The sequence below is a fragment of the Equus caballus genome, chromosome X, assembly GCF_041296265.1.
Source record: "Equus caballus isolate H_3958 breed thoroughbred chromosome X, TB-T2T, whole genome shotgun sequence".
Lineage (NCBI taxonomy): Eukaryota > Metazoa > Chordata > Mammalia > Perissodactyla > Equidae > Equus > Equus caballus.
In genome coordinates this window covers 14,621,120-14,640,673 of record NC_091715.1, presented here as the reverse complement: position 1 = coordinate 14,640,673, position 19,554 = coordinate 14,621,120, and the positions used below count along the sequence as shown (strand labels likewise).

Below are 19,554 nucleotides of genomic sequence, written 5' to 3'. Positions count from 1 at the left end.
CAGTATCATATATACATATACACTATATATATACGCACACATATATATCCTTTACACATTAGTCATAGTTTACATAGATTTTTATGTCTTGCCCTTTTGACTTCATATTAAATTATAAGTATTTTCCAATGTCCCTTACTATCAATGACTTGATAATATTCCATTGTGTACCATATGTTGAACATTAAAGTTGTTTCTACTTTTTTAATAGAAATTGTTGCAATGAACGTCCTTGTGCCAACATCTTTACATTCATCCCTGATTTCTGTAGGATGCACTCCAAGGATTGGACTTAATGGGTCAGCATTATGAATATCTTATGGCCCTTGATATCTACTGCCCAATTACCTTCTAGAAAGGTCGTACCCAGCAACATTCCTGCCAGCAGTGGATGAAAATGTCTGTATCACTGTACCTTTGTTGAGAGCTGAGATTGTATCATATATTATTAGATCTTTCTCTCAATTCCTTAGGTTCTATTTTACATTCTTGATTATTGGTGAGGTTGAACATTTTTCCCCAAAAGCACTTTTGTTACTAGAACCAGAAGTTCATTTCACGATTGTGTTTTGTTTGCTCTGGAAAGTAAAGTATCAGGGGAAACAAAATAATATATTTAAAGGATGCTTAATGATCATGCAAAATGCTATCAGCCTCTATAATTTCCACGAATCATTGCCCATAGGTCAGTCACACATTGAAATAGAAACTCATCAATAATATATACACAAATGAGGTTTCTGTAACTGTCACTATAACGTCATCATTCTTAAGGGCTTCCCCAAGATCTGAGCTTTGTGTTTTCTTCAGAAATTGCTACTCATCCTAAAAGACAGACCTTCTTTGCAAATATGTGCCCTGAACACAACCTCTTCTAATTGGCCATCCTTATAGCAAGGATTTCTGAACCTGATTTTCCATTATCTGGGAAATGAACCATGAGCTCTGTCTCCAAAGTGTGTTCGGAAGATATTCCTAAGGTTTGCTTCTTCTGAGTGTGTTAATATTTGCCTGTGAGTCATTGACTTTGAACAGGTCTGTCTTGGTTCTGCTGTGGGCCTGTTGTATGACTGTAGTTGGACAGTCTCAACCTCTCTGAGAGTAATTTTATCAATCAATACAATGGGGATAATATTGTATTAGCTCCTAAAGAAAATAGCAGGACACTTTCTTGATTGTAGAGTATAGTAGCAATATTTTAGATCCTGTGTTTACTGTTTCCATGAATCTTTATTCCGAATTACCTGTTTTTTACAACCTATCATGTGAAGGTCCTGACAGTGACTTAATTCTACATATCTGAAGTTTACATCCACGTTGATTTGTCTAGCAGCAGTGCATGGAAATTGCAGTAGAATTACACAAGCAGTGGGGTGTGTAATGGATGTGATCTAACTGGGTACAAATTCCAGACCCACCCTATGCCACTGCTATATGGTCCATGTATGCGATTCCCATTCATTCTGCAACTGAGATAACCAATAGTGTTTTAAAGATGTCAACAGTATGATTTTCTTAGCATTTCACTAAAATGATACTCATGGCAAATTGTTTTTTAAAAACAAGCAACAATTCTGCTCTAATATTTAAATTGCTTCTTTGCAGAAAAAACTAAAATCACTATAGTAAAAACCTTCAATGCATCAGGTATGACTTATTATTAATATCAAGACTTTCTTTTTTATAACTAAAGTAAAATTAAACAAATGGCTGGTGTTTATGTTTTCTTTCTCTTTTTTCCTACTTTTTAAAAATGAAATCTGTTCTTAATGAATAGATGTTTATGCACTGGGTACCTGAAGTTGTACTAAGTGTTTGGAGCTATATAATAATGATCAGACACAATGCCCACACTCAAGAACCTTCTAGTCTATGAGAGAGTCAAGGCAAACAAACAGATAACTAACATGAACATGTATGCAGATCAAGCCACTGATTACACAAGTGTTTCTGACATGGTTAAGAGGCATGGGAGATAGAAGGGCTGGTGCTAATGATTATCAACAGGATGCAATTTATGAAGGAAAGATTCTTAGTGGAGTGAACCTCAAGCTCTTTTTAAATCAAAACAGGGATGTATCCCTAGTACAAGGCTAGGATACATGATATGCTTAACAAAGGCTTCTGGCTGATTTAAAGCAAGGGTTGGCAAACTATGGCCTGCAGGCCAAATATGGCTTACTACCTGTTTTTGTAAATAAAATTTTATTGGAACGCTGCCATGCTCATTCGTTTCCATATTGTCTGTGGCTACTTTTCTTCTACAATGAACAGTAGAATTGAGTAGTTGCAACAGAGACTATATGGACCACAAAGCCTAAAATATTTACTGTTTGACCCTTTACAAAGTTTTCTCATTGACAATTTAAAGGATGACCTGTGGTCATGTACTTGGGGGAAATTACAGATAACAACCTTAGCAATAGGAAAAAAAATTCTCAGCATGAATGAGCAGCAAAAGACACACACCATTGGAAATAAAGGTGCTGCTTAAATTCAGAGAAAGATGAGAGATGACAGAATGAAAAGCTTAGTGAGCAATAGACCAATGGTTGTAAAGAACATTTAAAGGATTACTACCCACCATCTATATAGTCTGTAATATTTGCATAGTGTATATTTCTAGTGAGTTATGTCCATAAGCAAGTATATTTAAAATGAAACCTTTCTCTTTTGGTGTGGGTAACGTTGCTGGAAACGATCTAGAAATCTACATGTCAGGTAACTTTTGGCACCTAAGTTCAGTTTGCTCACAGAATCAAAACTTTCAGCTGAAGCATGATACACCAAACGTCAACTAAATCATTCTGGCAGAAACCACATCACATGCACTAACTCAAATTATAATTTTAGCTTGTGTCCAAACTAGGTCTCTTTGGAAAGAATTAAGCACTTATAAAGCGCAATGGAAATAAAATAGTAATCAGGCATTGCATACGTAATTCTCACCAAACCAGACCTACCAAGGACAGCCAAATATTCCTTAATATAACAGGCTTTTCCCCTTGGCAGTTTTCTTAATACATTATCAGCATTTGCCCCTCACATTTTCTATAGATTTCTTATACTTCATCAAAAGGATGAAATTAATGAAGGACAGATTCTTAGAGGAGTAAACCTTGAACTCTTTTCAAATCAAAGAAGAGATGTACTTCTCCTTTCACCAAAAGAGAAAGTGCTTCTCAGGTTAATATGTATAAAGTTTTCTGTTCTGACATGGCTTATTTCACCTCCCATTCATCACTGCCTCCTTTGTGTACACCTGTGAGGTCTGTGGTCCTGGCTATCACTCCATTTTGCCCTCCTTATAACTTTTTATTTACTGGCTAGTATCACTCACTAGATTGTAAGCTCGTTGAGGGCAGGGTCTGTATCTGGAAACTCCCAAAGCTTGCAGCATATGGTAGGTTCTTAGCAAATATTTTTTGAATTTTGTAGTCTTTGCCCATGTGAAATGATATCATGACATTGATATTTCATACATACATTTGCATAAGGAGTTAAGATCAGCATTAGAGTGTTCATGGATTCCTCTACCCAGGAAAGGAAGGAGGAGCTATGAGTAAGGGCTATTCCATTTAAAGTCTTGATATGTATTCATACTGTTCTGTTTATATTGGACAGGAGAGGGTTTAATTAGAAATGGGACATAGGAATTTTAGGGAGGAGTAGGGGATCAGACACTGACATACTAAAGAATAGTAAGAAATCAAGTTCCGTAGCTAACCAACTGAGAAATGAAAACTCTCTCATTCCTTTAGTCTTTGTGGAATTCATCCAGCCAATTATATCCAACTTATAATATTTTTGGTCCACGTTTGATGCCTAAATTTATGAATTCTCTTGACAATGTAGTATATAAGTGTAGGTGTTGATATGCTTAACTGGCTGGGTTGTATTTTCTTTGCAGGAGTCAAACCTCAGAGAAATATCTGCAATTTGTCATCTATTTGCAATGACTCAGGTTAGTTCTTGTGTACATTACACATTGTCAGATAAATTAGCTCCATAGAGAAAAATGGTTTCTTTTTCTCCTGTTGAGTATATGATATGTGCCTCTCTGATCTGCCTCTTTTCATACCACCTGGCTACTAAGAATCTCGAATGAAAACAAAAGCAAATTTTAGATCTGGCTTCCCATTGCCTAGTCAGATGATGGATTAGCTTCCTTAATATGAAAACACGAAGTTTTACACCAAATATTTTTCACCATGGCTGTAAATGTACATCTAATACTCAGAGTCGATTCACAAACATAATTAATAATGAACTTAATTATTGAAAGCTACTTCTTGTATATAAATCCCTCAGGCTTTTCCATAGGACCTTAAGTAGTATAGCTTAGAAACAGGATGTTGTCTTTTGCTAAAAATAAAACAAACCACTCTACTAGAGTGTTGAAAATCTCGTGTACACCTAGTTTAATTGGATGCGAATTCTAGGAGTGCCCATAGTGTATTTTGCCATCTCTAACTAAGACTGTCCACTATTTTTTAAAATTGAGATGGAAATCTCTTGAGAACATGCTATTTTTGAAATGGGAATATTTTCCCTTCTGCCATGGGCCAGAAGGAATGGAACACCACTCTTCTCACGTTGGTTTGGCTCTCTGGGCTCCCTTCCTTGTTAAAACCAATGAAAGCAGACATGAAAAACAGAAAAACATGGTGTGGCAGGTCAGAACTGGATCATGGGAAGAGAGAAGAGGAAGGTAACGAAGTATTTTATAACGTTAAAGTCTTAGTATGACTCCATTCATATTAAAAAAAAAACCCAATCATTATAGGAATGTTTTCCTTTTATTCTGTTACTTTTAGCAGTTTAATAATTTGAAAAACATAGGAAACAATTATAGGTAAAATAAGTTAAGGTTGGATAGTTTAGAAAACAAGAAGACTTTCTATTGAAAGAATGTTCCACAAATATTTTCTATTTCTGTGCATGTGAAATTTACTTATATGAGCTTTCTGCTGATAGTATGCTCCAGGTAGAATATAGCAGGAAAATATTAGCTAGTGTTGATTAAAGAAAAAAACTTGTTGGATACATTTTACTTTCATATATTGTGGAACTCTCTTATTTCCTCCTCCTTCCTCTCTTACCCTTCTCTTTACTGAATTCTCCATAATTTCATTATTTTTATGCTTCATCTATGTTTTGGACTGGTGACTAATGTCTAGTTGAGTGTTGTGTCTACATGATGTTTGATAACTGTTTGAAAATTGAACACTTACTCAAAAGAAACTGGTCATCTTGAATAACAGATGCCAGGAAGCTGGTTGGAGTAATGTTTTCCCCAATTAAGTGACTGAATTGACCATTTGTTTTAGTGTCTGGTGAAAACAACCTCATCAGGGGACCAACTCTTTTGGCAGCAGAAATTCCACAATATCCTGCCAGCAACTAGAAACCTTCACTTCTTGCAGGTTCCAATCTGGGTTCATTAAGGGAAATGGAGGCTAGTGAAGAAACTGGGAGCTGACATGGCAGAGTTAGGCCGAGGGTCAAAAGCTGGTAGCTTCCTGGTTTCTCTGCTACCACTGTGCCCCCAGCATATTTATAAAGCCCAGCATGTGCTCAACAAGACTGAAGGATGAACTTGGAGAATGGAGGAGTGAGGGAGAGAAATTGTGGGTGTCAGTGCACACACACACATGCACTAAGTTTTTAAAAGCTAAGATTTTTTTCAAAAATGGATAAGTAATTCTATGCATATATCAAGTATGTTTACTTTTAATAATTATGTACTGCATTAATTGAAATTTCAGTATCAATATGCAGAAGTTGAGGTTTCCAGTAAAAAGTTGCTGAAATAGGTAAATCATGTTAGTCACTGGTCTGGTGGCTTTGTTTGGCCATTTTAAGTAGAAGTGGACCATTGGGTATTTGGCTATGGGAATCAGTTGTACTTTGGGGTGCAATTAAAGAAGATGAGATGAGGAGGCCTTCAACTCTCCAGCTCAGGAGTTGGCAAACTACTGCCCATAGTCAAATATAGCCTGCCACCTGTTTTTGTAAATAAAGTTTTATTGGAACACAGCCATGCCAATTCATTTACGTATTGGCTGCTTTCGTGCTACAACTGCAAAGTTGAGTAGTTTCAACAGAGACCACATGGCCCACAAAACCTCAAATATTTACTATCTGATCTTTTACAAAAAAAGTTGGCTGACCTCTGCTCTAGTTTATATGACATCTTTGCCTTCTGCTCAAGAGGCCAGTTTTTTGTCTCTGTAGATTAAGAAGTGCACACAATATATTTCTGTTAAGGAGTCTCTATTTTATTTGTTTTCAGGTAGTCAAAGCCCCTCCGAGGGCGCCCTGCAGGAAATAGGTTGACAGAAACTGAGTTCAATATTTCCCAAAGTGAGCATTTTAAGAATAGGGTTTTCTGGCATTTCTGGGATGAAAGTCACAATGAGTTGTTCAACTGAAGAACAGATTTGCCCTGCGCACTATTCGGGTTTCAAAGCAACATCTCATTTGTTCCTAGGGAAGATACTGCATTGTTTAAAAAGAAACAAACAAAAATACCAGCAAGGAATAAACGGACTTTCATAAGGCTGCTAAACTGCTGAGAAACACGTTTTCCCTCTCTCCCTATCTACGTAACTGCAACTGTAACAACTAGAAGAGATTTTTTTTTTTAGACGTTAACATTAGAGCCACAGTTCCCCCAGTTAGCATCTTTAAGGGAAACAAAGTTCTGATGAGAAGCATGTAGGGATAAAATTTCTTGACAAGGGGACAAGTTTTCTTTCTTTCCACATCCCCACATAAAATTTATAGTTCATATTTTCTGAAAATTATATTGGTAAGCATTGAGTAACTTTCTGATAGAAAAGAGAGTAAATATGAATAATAAAGAATTTGATAAAACTCTTTATAAAGTAATTTAATAATCTTTTTCTGTGTTGTGTTAATCCTCAAGCTCTAAGGATGCAAGTCTCAAATGTCTTTTTGAAAATTTATTTTTAGCATTTTTTAGAGGTGAGATAATGTTTCAATATGATGAAGAAAGCAATGTTACTGAGGTAGGTTTTAAAGATTTTTTAAATTGCAATCTTAAAAAGTGAATTCTCATGTATTTAAAGATTTGTTTAAGGTTCAGATTATTCATGATATTTGGCATATTTATTTTTATGACCAAATTTAAATAAAATATGTGCTGTTAAATCAGCTTTGTCAAGAGGGCTAGACTTCGTAATCATCATGGTATTTTGTTAATTATATTTTAGTTTTCACTAGATTTGCTGTTGAATAAGAATGTTTATATGATACCATTCTATTACCTGTCAAAACTTAAAATTATATTAGAAACCTCTGGCAATAAGAAACTTCAAGCAATACATTTAATCTAAAAGTAATCTTCTGAATCTGATCGTGTTCACCCCATGGGGGATTCAGATACAGTAGCATCAGCCTTCCCATAACCTAGATGGGTTCAGAGGATCCCAGCTAACCATGGTTGGTTCATTCTGTGAATATTTCCTGAGCACCTACTATGTGCCAAGCAGTGAGCTAGGTGCTAGAAATGCAGTGATGGCTGCTATCAAGTTTACATTTTTGCATTGGGATCCTTTACTTAAGTTGGGGACCTTTCATGTAGAGAGCTTTAATGGTGTTCTTTTGGGGGAACCCTTGGAATAATGAAAGAGAGACATTAGCACATCAGATTTGCTGATTCAGAATATTTTTTAAAGAAAACATAAAAACAAAAACTGGCTCAGTCAATATGGATTTGACCATTTGCTAGACAATATTCTGTGCAGTTAGGATTCACAGTCTTTGGGTTGTAGTTCTTTGGGTGGCCAAGAAAACTGAAGAACAACTTCTCATTAGAGAATGTAATAAAACAAAACAATATTTGTTGTATTCTTAATGATTTTATTGCTTTTAACAGAATCAAAATATGGCTAATGGCACCTTAACTGGAGTCCTGTCTCTAAGTGAATTGAAGTGAGTAATCTGCTGTTTGATTGAAAACTTAAGACATTAGCTGTGGAAAGATACTTGTTGAGCTGTCTTTACTTTTGGAAACTGAAACTAGGAAAGAAACAGACCGAAAGGTTATAAGGAATTGGTTCTTGAGTTCTTTGCAAACTAGCCATAGTCACCTGTCATCAACTAATATAATAGCCCCATGGAGCTGTTCTCTTTGATGCTATGAAATTATGTAAGAGCTCCATTTGAATTGGTATTTGAGTTTTAATGATTTTTGGTAGCCAGCAAGGTTGAAAGAAAAGTTCAAGGTAGGACTCCATTTATACCATTTGTTCATGTTTTCATGAAGCATCAGTGATTCAAAAGTCAGAGAGAGGTCTTTGTTAAGTAGACCTCGGCTTACAAGTACAAGCACAGACAACGAGAAATGCCTTATGAATAAATGCTCCCAGTTAGCCAATAGGTCAAAATATTGGCCAGCTTGTTGATCTAGGCTAGGAGACAGTCTTACCCTCACTGTCACTGGGAGGGGAAACTTCATGTCTTTGCCCTCATGCAGGGAAGCAGCCTCAGAGATAAATTCATCTACTCTCAACCTTGCCTCTACCTCTCAAATGAGATTTTTGCAAACTTTTGAACCAAATCCAAAAGCCCTGGGGAGTATCCCTGATGACACTGAAGAGAAAAACCTTTCCCAGGTAAAAACAAAACTCTTCTTAAGGGTCATCCTCTCAGTTAGCATTTTGACCTGCCTGCTCCTGATGATTCAGCAATGCCTAAGTGGAGAGGAACACCATGATTCCACCTGGTGGATATCGGACATCTCTAGGGCTCTTCTGAGTTTACAGTGGCAAAAAGTTTAGTGAGAACTGGTATGGGCAGGGGTATTGTTCATGTCTTTTATGTCTTTCTTTGACCTCTTGATGAAAATCTAACTTTTCTAACTATTCAAAGTATATATGTGAAATAAAAGGCAGAAGATATCAATGTCCTAGAAGGATTTTAAACTTTAGATGGACAAATAATAGTGATAAGAAACATTTTTTAAGCTCACAACTGTATGAATAGAACATAACTTAGAGTGCTTGTAAGTAATTCATCTTAATTACGAGATTTGAAATATAGATGAGGTCTTTTAAAACCACCAAGCATTTGTTGAGCACCTACTATGTGCTGGGCCTTGGGGATACAAATGAGGATGAACTCTCTGAGATGGAAAACTGGGTCTAGAGCAGTGCTTATCAACCCTGACTGCATATTAAAATCACCTGGGAAGCTTTTAAAAATCCTGATGCCCAGGCACATTCTATAACAATTAAATCAGTATTTGGGGGCTGAGACACAGACATTGGTATTTTTGAATGCTTCCTGGGTGGTTCTAGCATGAGGCCAATTTTGAGGATCAGGAGTCTAGATTCCGGTAGGAAAAATGCAGGATGCAAACAAATGATAACAATACAGCATGATCCCTACAATGAAGATGACATGTACAGGGTACCAAAAGGTGTTCTAAGCATCTGCATATAGAGCAGGCGGAGTGGATGGACCTGACTTGAGGGGCCAGGGAAATCCCCAGAAAGAAGGTGACCTCTGAGCACAGTTATAGAGGAGTGGCTCCTGCCAGCTCAGAAAACTAGCTGACTACTATTGCCACAGTCCTTCTCTTCTTCCCTCCAGACCTTCCGTGAAGCCACCTAGAACTAGTGCCCATTCCTTGGAGCAGGGTTTCTCAGCCTCAGTACTATTGACATCTTGGGCCTAATAGTTCTTTGTTATGTGGGGCTGTGCTGTGCATTGTAGGATTTGTAACAGATCCCTGGCCCGTACCCACGAGATGCCAGTAGCACCCTGCCCCCAATTGTGACAATCGAAAATGTCTCCAGATATTTCCAGATGTCCCCTTGGAGGCAATCACCCCCAGTTAAGAACCCCTGCCTTAGATTTAATTCTTTAACTAGATTTCTTTCATCCTAACTCCATGTGAAGCTCTGCCATATTGAAGAAATCAAAGTGTTGTTGGAGTGGCATTGGAGGAGAGGAATAAGGGAAATTCCTAAAGAGGAGTCTTGAGGAGGGGAAGGCAGGGCTGGAGAGTGAGGAGGGCAGGTGGCATCAGTTGGAGAGGGAATGAGGAAGAAATCAGAGGCACAGGGCCCCCAGGGTGAGTAGCTGGTCCCTCTCAGAAATTTTGCCTGGGGCCGGCTCTTCTTCCTCTGGCCTTCTGCCAGAAGAAGCTGCCTGGGGGTTGCAGCAGCCTAATGAATAACAAAATTGTTCAACCATAATTTATATTTTGCTCTTAGCCAGAACAATATAGCTTCTGTCTGGTTAGTTTCTCTTGTCATATAAATAATTTATTTTTCCCACATAAGAATCTCTTATTATAAGCCGTGTTTCTTCAAAGTGAGTACTGCAAGCAATAAATATTATATGCTTAATTTAATTGCTAAAAATCTAACTTGTTTTAAATTTAACATCACTAATGATCTCCTTCATGTCAATTTCTCTCTTTTTGTTAACAGACGATCAGAACTCAACAAAACCCTGCAAGCCCTAAGTGAGGTAATCATAGTACATCCTGTACCTTGTTTATAATTATTGTTATTGTTTGGGAGAAAGCATGGAGTTCTGCATTCCTGAGGAGATATGTATTCAAATTCCCTTAAATCTGTAGTGTAGAAGAGTGAATGGACTAGCTCGTTATGCCAAAAATCAGAACTAGGCGCAATGGATGGATGTTACAAGGGGATAGATTTTTCTTTATATAAAACCAAAAGTTTCTTAAAACAAGGGCTCCAAGAGAATGAGCCCTTGTGTGGTGGATGAGTTCCCTGACACTGGAGGTATCCAAACAGAGCTCGTATGGCCTGAATAGCTTTGATTATACATAGGGAATCGGGTACGAATGTGAATTGAATGGTCCCTAGGGGTTCTTATGGTTCTAAGATTCTCTGATGCTGTGATTGGTCTTGGGTCATCTTGTCTGACGTTTTCAACTGTCAAAGTAACATACATATATGTTTTTTGTTTCAGACTTATTTTATAGTGTGTGCTACAGCAGAGGCTCAAAGGTCAGTCATTTTTAATACTTTTATAAATATCATTTTTCCCTACTCATGAGAAATAAAGTATTGAAGAGTCTTAGGTTGCAAATTCAAAGGCATTCCTCCAAAATAAATACATATTAATGACATTTTGTATATATATGTTTTTATTCTTCCAAACACTGATCACTCTTGTCACATCCATCTTCTCATTTCTCTATGAAGCAGAGCAGTGGGTGGTGTCAAGCCCATTTGCCTCTAGTTCTATGAGGCTAAGGATCATCAGTGTCCTTAGCCCCAGTGACCACCAACATGACCAAGAAATGGCTTGCAGCGATCCAGTCAGGGTGAAGGCCAGACAGAGAAGAAAGAACATAATATGGAGCTTGGGAGAAGAAGGCGAGAGAGGAAAGGAAGAGACTGGAAAAAAAGAGAAAAGAAGAAACTAAAAAGTGCATGCAGGGGTAAATCAGAGATTACCCTCCAGTTATTTGAGTTTGTACAGATTATCATTTTAAATTGTGTCCATTGGCTGTCCTGGCTGCATAAGCCAAGGACTATAGGTCAATAATCTCACTATCTGAATTCTGAGCATTCCATGAGAGAAAAAATTCTAGAAAATGATGCTTTCTACTCATCAAACTATTTGTTGGTACAAATAATGGCAAGTCTTCCATGAAATTGTAGATCAAATCCCTATCCACCATATATATTTAGTTCATTTCTCTTCCACTTTTCATTATTTGCAACATTAACATTTTTTCACCTAAACCAAGACTAAAGTAAAAAAGAAACAGAATGTCTTAAATTCCTAGTTATATGATAATTTAGATAGAATTTCCAGAGAGATTTTGGATTTCAAAGACCTTGATGTTGATCTAGGCTGGTATGTGAAAGGGCTCTCATGATGGAAACTCAAATGCCTACAGACATCAGGCAAGTAGCCAGCTGGGGGTAGGACTCTAGATGTCAAGATGCTTGTCTTTGCGACCAAGTTTCATCCCTGCCTGTTCATTGTGTGGGCAGGCAAAACGAATCAGCAGCTCTGTGTGATCAGAGGGTCTCTGGTTTGCAACCTCTGTGAATGTAAACCTCTATGAATGTCTCATCGTAGAAAGTCTTTTGGGTAAAGTTCAGACCCTGGTAGGTGGGTGTTTACAAGCTTATCTGGGTGACTTTGCAAATTAGCAGTGTCAATGTCCCCTTTCCTCACTCTAAGTTTGAAAAAACAATTAGAAATATGTAAGTAGCTTTCCAATTAAGTAACATTCTGGTTTTATATTTCTTTTTACAGCACATTAAATTGTACATTCACAGTAAAACTGAATAAGACAGTGAACATATGTGCTGCAATGGTTGCTTTGAAAAAAGTAAACATTCGGCCAATGGGTAAGTTGTCTCTATCTTTATTGCTATGTTCATTTTCACATGACTTCGATGTGTTCTTTTTAAAATTGAAAGTATAATTAATAAATTTATGTGTGTTACAGCTTTCTGTTTTGACTCTTGTCCTTGGGCAGTTTTTAGGGAGCTCTAAAAGCTGATTTTTCCTGCTTTCTTAACAAACTTTCAGTATAACATGATAAAATAAACCCTGTTGAGAGGGAGAATTCTATTTGGAGTGTTTGATCGATTGCTGCTGGAATATTTTTACTTCTGAATTCCTCTTAGGAGTTGCTGGAGAGCAAGTGATATTGCGTGCATATAACCCCCCCAAAATTATTCACTCAATATTTTTGAGCACCAACTATGTATATGTAATTGTCAATATAATGGCATCCAATTTATTTTATCATCTGTGTTAGACAAATGCTCTTTAAAATGCAGTCAGTGTACGATCTGTGATACTTGATGGATCTGAGCTTCTGCCTTGCCTTCTTCCTGACCATGCGTTTTCTTCTTTCTTTACTTTTTGTTTCCTCCAGAACAGTGCTGCTGTTCCGTCAGGACACCCTGCCCTTCCTCCCCGGAAGAGTTAGAAAAACTGCAGTGGTATGTAGCAAAGATGCTGACCCTTTTCCTAAAAAAGAATAACAATGATAACACTTAATTGCCACGCTGGCTAAGGAATCTTGGGATTTTGACCATGAAGAAGGGGCTTGTAATTTTAGGGAAAATGCACACTTTTCTGTTGTATGAAGTTTCTATTTACACCATTGCCTTAAACCAATGGTTTGCAGTCTTGGTTGGACGTTAGAATCACCTGGGGAGCATTGAAAATATTCTGATTCCCCACAGCCTCACCAACTGAATGTGGCATCATACTTTTAAATTTTTCCAGTGTGGTAGATGAGAAATGGTATCTCAGTATTATTTTAATTTGCACTTCTCTTATTAAGACTGTTTAAGTGGTTTTTTCCCCATATGTTTGGGGGCCATTTTTGTATCTGTTTTGTGAATTGTGTGTTCATGTCTTTTTCCCATTTTTTTTTTACTGGATATTTGATCAATTTTTAAGAATCCTTTATATATTGTGGATATTAGCCCTTTGTCTGTGGTATATGTTGCAAATATTTTCTCCCAGCTTGTCCGCTCTCTTTTGACTTTGTTTATGATGTTTTTGTCATGCAAATTAAAAATTTTATGTAGTTAAATTTACCAGTCTTTTGTTTTAAACTGCTTGTAGATTTGGAGTCACAGTTAGAAAGCTCTTCCCCACACCCAGGTTAAAAGGAATTCACCCTGGTCTTTCTAGTACTTGTATTGTTTCTTCTTCTTTTTTTTTTTTTTTTTACATTAGATCCAATTGAAGTTTATTTTTGTGTGTCGTATGAGGTATGGATCTAATTTAATCTTTTCCCAGATGTCTACCCAATGGTCCTGGCACCATTTATTAAAAAGCCCATCTTTTCCCCAGTGATTTGAGGTGCCACTTTTGTCATATGCTAAATTTTGATAGCTATTTGGGTCTAATTCCATACATTAGATGTTAACATTGGGGGAAGCTGGGTGAGGGGTATACGGAACTCTCTGTATTATTTTTGCAATGTTTCTGTAAGCCTAAAATTAGTTCAAATTAAAAATTTTTTGCAAGTCTTGATTTCCAGTCTCCACCCTCAGCAATTCTGATTTAATTGGTCCAGGCACAGCCTAGGCATTCAGGGCTTTAAAAGCCCTCTTGGTGATTCTAATGTGCAATCCAAGTTGAGAATCACTGCCTTGAACTCACCACCTCACTGGAGGGAAGCTAGGAGATGGATGCTTCAAAATAGCAGATGACTCCAAAAGTCACGGATAATGTGATCACATGTATACAAAAATATACGTGGAAAAAACCAGGAAGTGAATGAACGAAAATGCTCATGAGGGTTCCCAGGGATTGGCCTGCCTGCTGGCATTATGGGTGATATTTTCTTGTTTACTTTTTCTTTGCAGCATTTTCTATACTTTTCTACAGTCAGAAAAAATGTATTTAAAAAAAGGACATACATTTTTTCAATGTGAAGCTTCTCATATGGGAACAGAAGGCTAAGTGTATGCTGTCTGCCCTGTGTGGACTACATTTCTGGGATATATTAAAACATTGGGCCTCGAGGAATAGCTAAAGGTCTTTAGTTAAGGATGTGTATCATTTTCTGTAATAAAAAGTAAAGAGTGTTTGAGTTTTAAGGTTAACATGCCCCCTTAAGCTGGAGGGTTGAGCCCGATTTGGGAGGTGGAATTTCTGGAAGTACCAGGATTGGATGAGGAGACTATGGCTCTTTTGAGGGAGCCCCACTGACCTCTGATGGCTGCCCATTCAGAAAGCTGTTAGGAAGAAGGACATAAAAAGACAGCAAAATGTGAACTTGATGTCTGTAGGGCTCAATTATTAACTAGCTGTATATCCAGGTGTGAGAGCAGGTGCTTCTTTACCTTTTGAAGTCTAAGTTCTTCCTCTGTAAAATGAGGAAGTGGACTAAATCAGCACTTCTCAACAGTCACTGCAAATATCAATCACTGAGGATCTTGTTAAAATGCAGATTATGGGGGCCGCCCAGTGGGGTAGTGGTTGGGTTCTCACGCTCTGCTTTGGCAGCCCAGGGTTTGCTGGTTCAGATCCTGGGTGGGGACCTGCACACTGCTCATCAAGCCATGCTGTGGCAGCATCACATAGAAGAACTAGAAGGACTTACAGCTAGGATAAACAACTATGTACTGGGGCTTCGGGGAGAAAGAAAAGAGGAAGATTGGTAACAGGTGTTAGCTCAGGGTGCATCTTCCTCACCAAAAAGAAAAAAAAAATGCAGATTCTGATCTGGTAGGTCTGGGGCAGGGCCTGAGAGTCTGCATTTCTTTTTTTTAAGTTTTTAAAATTATTTTTTATCTTTTTATTGTTTTGAGGAAGATTAGCCTTGAGCTAACATCCACCACCAACCCTCCTCTTTTTGCTGAGGAGGACTGACCCTGAGATAACATCTGTACCCATCTTCCTCTACTTTATATGTAGGATGCCTGCTACAGCATGGCTTGATAAACGGTGCTAGGTCCATGCCTGGGACTGGGCCAGCGAACCCTGGGCTGCTGAAGTGGAGCACACAGGCTGGCCCCGAGAGTGTGCATTTCTAACAGGCTCCCAAGTGAAGCTAGTGCTGCTGGTTCATGGACTCCACTTTGAGTAGCAGGGGTCTAAACCATAGAGCAGTGGTTCTCAGTCCAGGCTGTACGTTGGAATCATCTGAGGAGTTTTAAAAACATCGATGCCTACCTCCCACCCTCAGAGATGGTGATGTCATTGGTCTGGGGTACAGCCCAGGCTTCCAGATTTTTACAAACTCCTGGGTGGGGTGATTCTAATGTACAGCCAAATTTGAAAACCATTAGGCTAGAATTAGATGATGGCTCAGGGTCTTTCTGATACATTGGTTCTTAAGATTGGCTATACATTAGAAACACCTGGGGCGCTTTTAAAACATACTGATGTGCCAAAGTGGCCTTCTGGAGTGTTGGAAACACTCTATATTTTGATCTTGGTAGTGATGATATAGGTGTATACATAAAAATTCTTTGAGCTTTAAATATAAGATTAATACACTTTACAGAATATAGGCTACATACCTCAGTAAAGAAGCACAGTAAAATGAATATTGATGCCTGCACACACTCCAGAGATTCCGGTTCAGTTGGCTTGGGGTGGGAGCCCCAGCACTCATGCTAAAGTGCTCCCTGTTTCTAATTACTGCTGGCATTGCCCACCACTTTTCTTCCGCTTCCTGTGTCCTCACCCAGTGGACGGAGCGCTCCGACTAGCAGAAGTGACAAGAGCAATACAGGGCAACCTCTTTATGGTTGAGCCCAGTGAATGGGAGCTCCATGCTAGGGGGTCTGGCTGCTGCAGGCCCCCAGATAAGTGGAAGGAAATTTAATTTACACCTTGCAAAGCACCTTTGCCACAGATGGGTTGCCACAGTATACAGGTTAGGGAACGGAGTCTCCGAGAAGTTGGGTGGATTGCCCAGAGGAGTAGTGAGAGTTGGAGTGCCAGCCAAGGCTTCTTGACTCATCATCTTTCTCACTGTCTGGCACCGTTTTGTCCACACTGCTGCTCTGAAGCTTGGGCTGTGCAGAGAGGCCTCCAGCCAGATGGGACTGCTGGCATTTCTTTTTATGGGTGTGACTTGCCTCAGGTCCCTCAACCTACTATTCTTCCCTCCTCTCACCCAAGAGAAGCTCCAAAAACACATTCTCGTTGGTGTTCTAAGTCGCCATCTAAAAATGGATCCATCAGAGGGTTCCCTGGGTGATAATTTGTTGCTCCCTCTAGTTGCTCCTCCCCCCACCCCAAGACTGGTGGATCTTGTGCCAGATAGTAGATGAGTTCTTCTCAACCTTCCGTGCCATGAAAATACATGAGCCTGGGAACCCCACCCTAAGACCAACTGAATCAGACACAGAAGAGTAGGCCACAGAAATCTCTCTATATTTTGTAAAGTCCTCTGGGTAATTCTCATGCACAGCCAAGGTTGAGAACCACTGGGCTAAAGCAACATTGAGGGCATAGCTGATTTACAAGTTGGGTACCAGCCCTTTGGCCCCAGCTTGATTCATTTTTTCATTCAACACTTCTTGGTCACTTACTATGTGCCAGTTACTACAGTGACAGGCTACAGCAATATAAAGTTGATTCCAACAGATTCTTACGCTCATCATTGAGTTGTTTCACACAATTTTACTGTACTGTTAAGTTCAAGTTCTTCTTGAAGCAAAATTAAAGACAAAAAATTGGCAGTGTGATTTACCTTTCCCAGCCAATATCACACTGCATGTGAATGAGCTAAATTTGAAGTTTCATGGAAAGGAAAAGTTTACTTGTGACCCACCAAGACTAGCATGAGAATTTGCTGAGATTAAACATTCCAGGGGCCGGCCCGGTGGCGCAGTGGTTAAGTGCGCACGTTCCACTTCTTGGCGGCCCAGGGTTCACTGGTTCGGATCCCAGGTGTGGACATGGCACCACTTGGCAGAAGCCATGCTGTGGTAGGCATCCCATGAATAAAGTAGAGGAAGATGGGCATGGATGTTAGCTCAGAGCCAGTCTTCCTCAGCAAAAAGAGGAGGATTGGCAGTAGTTAGCTCAGGGCTAATCGTCCTCAAAAAAAAAAAAAAAGATTCCATTATACAAATCAATAGTAATGATTTTTACACATTTTTCTAATGTGAGTCAATATGCAGAAGATTGTAATTGTAATTGACAGAATTATGTACTTTGGTTGCAAAAACTATAAGAAAAATTTGAAGAACGTTTTATTGTTACCGGTAAATTTAGAACAATTTCTGCCATACCCTCAGTGAATCTGTTATGGACAGACATAATTTTGAAATGGATATGTTTTAGCTTCAGACTCAAATCAGTTTTAAAAATGATGAGCCAGTTTTGTCAATGTGGATTTGAATATTAAAGGAAAATAATATTTTGGTATTTAATTCAGTTTTTAGAAAACTTTAAGTATGTTTGGAACAGTTTGGGCATGTGATTCTACTTTTTGGAGAATAAGTTTTGTAAAATCTAAAATATGGAAACCACTAGTTGGGGCACAGGGCATTTAACAGCTCCTCTCCCCCCGAAGCACATAGAAGTGTCACAAGATCCCCTGAATTGAGTGATAAGTGATAAATGATAGAGACCCAGAACAGCAGTGAACCAGAAGTGGGCATTCATAAAAGAGCATCCCTCCTGGCTAATTCCTCTCCCAAGGACGAGGTGGTGGAAGTGGGAAGGGGCAGGGGGCCAGGGGCAGGTGCACAGAGGGTGTGCAGTGGCAGAGGCTGGGACTGGCAGGTCCTTGATGGAGCCATGTCACTTGGTGGTATCAGATGGTTGTCAGAGGAGGACATTCGCCTCTCTGTAGCTCATTTGTGTCTCACGTGCATCTCTCTGATTCTTTCCTTTAGTGACCTGCAGGATCCCATTGTGTGTCTTGCTAGTCATCCACACGGCCCACCATTTTATTCTTCCAGCAATTCCATCCCAGTCGCTCCTCAGGCCACCATTCTTTCCCAGGTCTCCAGTACCTTCTCTTTTGCCGAACCTCTAGATCAACCACCTGTTACCCAGAGCCCTCCCTCTCCAACAGGAGTGATTCACCTTCCTTCTCCCCAGCCTTCAACTCCCATAGCTTCCAGCGCTGCCACTGATATGCCCCTCCAATCTGGAACTCTCTCTTCCCCTATCCCCCAAACTGATCTTTCCCACACCCTGCCACCTGTGAAATCCTCACTTCCGTCTCCCACCACATCTGCCCCTGTGAATGTCATCACGACCAGCACACCTCCTGACAAGACAGGTAAATATGAGGAGCCAAGCTGCTCCAACGTCTGTGGTAATTCTGGCTACCTGAAATGCAGCTGCCAACCTGCCAAATCAAGATATCTGTAATAAGACCATGTTGAGCCTTTATGATGTCTGGCTAATTTCGAGAGCTTTCCTTCAGGCTTTCAGAGAACATAGATATGGCTGAGTTTGATTGTTTTGACCAAGAGAGTGGAGAAATAGCTCTGAGGCAAGCAGAGATCTCATTTTATCAAGATGAGTTATTTTATAGGTTTCTTTCGCCTACAAAAGGTTTTTGGGTCACTGTTTTCAACATTCTGAAGAGAAAACTTTTGAACTATTAAACACAGTAGCTCCATTTAGACAGAAGACAAAAGAAAAAATTGTTCTTGAAAATCAGTCAGTCACAGAGTGGGAGAGTTGGGACTGAGCCAAGGTAGCCGCGAGGAGGGGAGAAAGATTCAGAAGGCCTAGGCATGGGTCTGCACAGGCCCTCACAGCCAGCTTGATCTGGGATAAGCCATTTAGCTCCTCCTGACTCAGCCTGCTCTGCTTAAAGATGGAAATAATCACGCTACTGCACTTGGTTGAGAACGACAGTGTACGTGAGAATGCCATGGAAACTGCAAAGGGCTCCCCGGACCCAGAGTAGGCTTAGGGTAAAGAGATAGAAGAGGGAAAGAAGCAGAGAGAATTCTGGATACTCTCAATTTCAACTCGGTAAATAAGAAGCAGGTCTTCCTCTAGGATTTGGAGGGTAGGAGGCAAAACCAAATTCTTGGTGACGGGAGATTGAAGCTTAGTCTATGATCCCTG

General features: G+C 39.3%; 1 protein-coding gene across 2 annotated transcripts in view; it reads left to right on the top strand.

Moving 5' to 3' along the window:
• ADGRG2 (adhesion G protein-coupled receptor G2) overlaps positions 1–19,554 on the top strand; it is a 113,387-nt gene that overhangs the window by 73,793 nt on the left and 20,040 nt on the right. For both annotated transcript variants that reach the window (XM_005614029.4, XM_070258032.1), the window contains exons 8-16: positions 1,606–1,647; positions 3,911–3,964; positions 6,979–7,034; positions 7,904–7,959; positions 10,467–10,506; positions 10,978–11,015; positions 12,283–12,377; positions 12,914–12,980; positions 18,360–18,751. In XM_005614029.4, the coding sequence (XP_005614086.1) occupies positions 1,606–1,647; positions 3,911–3,964; positions 6,979–7,034; positions 7,904–7,959; positions 10,467–10,506; positions 10,978–11,015; positions 12,283–12,377; positions 12,914–12,980; positions 18,360–18,751 (840 nt within the window). The remainder of the gene's footprint in view (positions 1–1,605; positions 1,648–3,910; positions 3,965–6,978; positions 7,035–7,903; positions 7,960–10,466; positions 10,507–10,977; positions 11,016–12,282; positions 12,378–12,913; positions 12,981–18,359; positions 18,752–19,554) is intronic.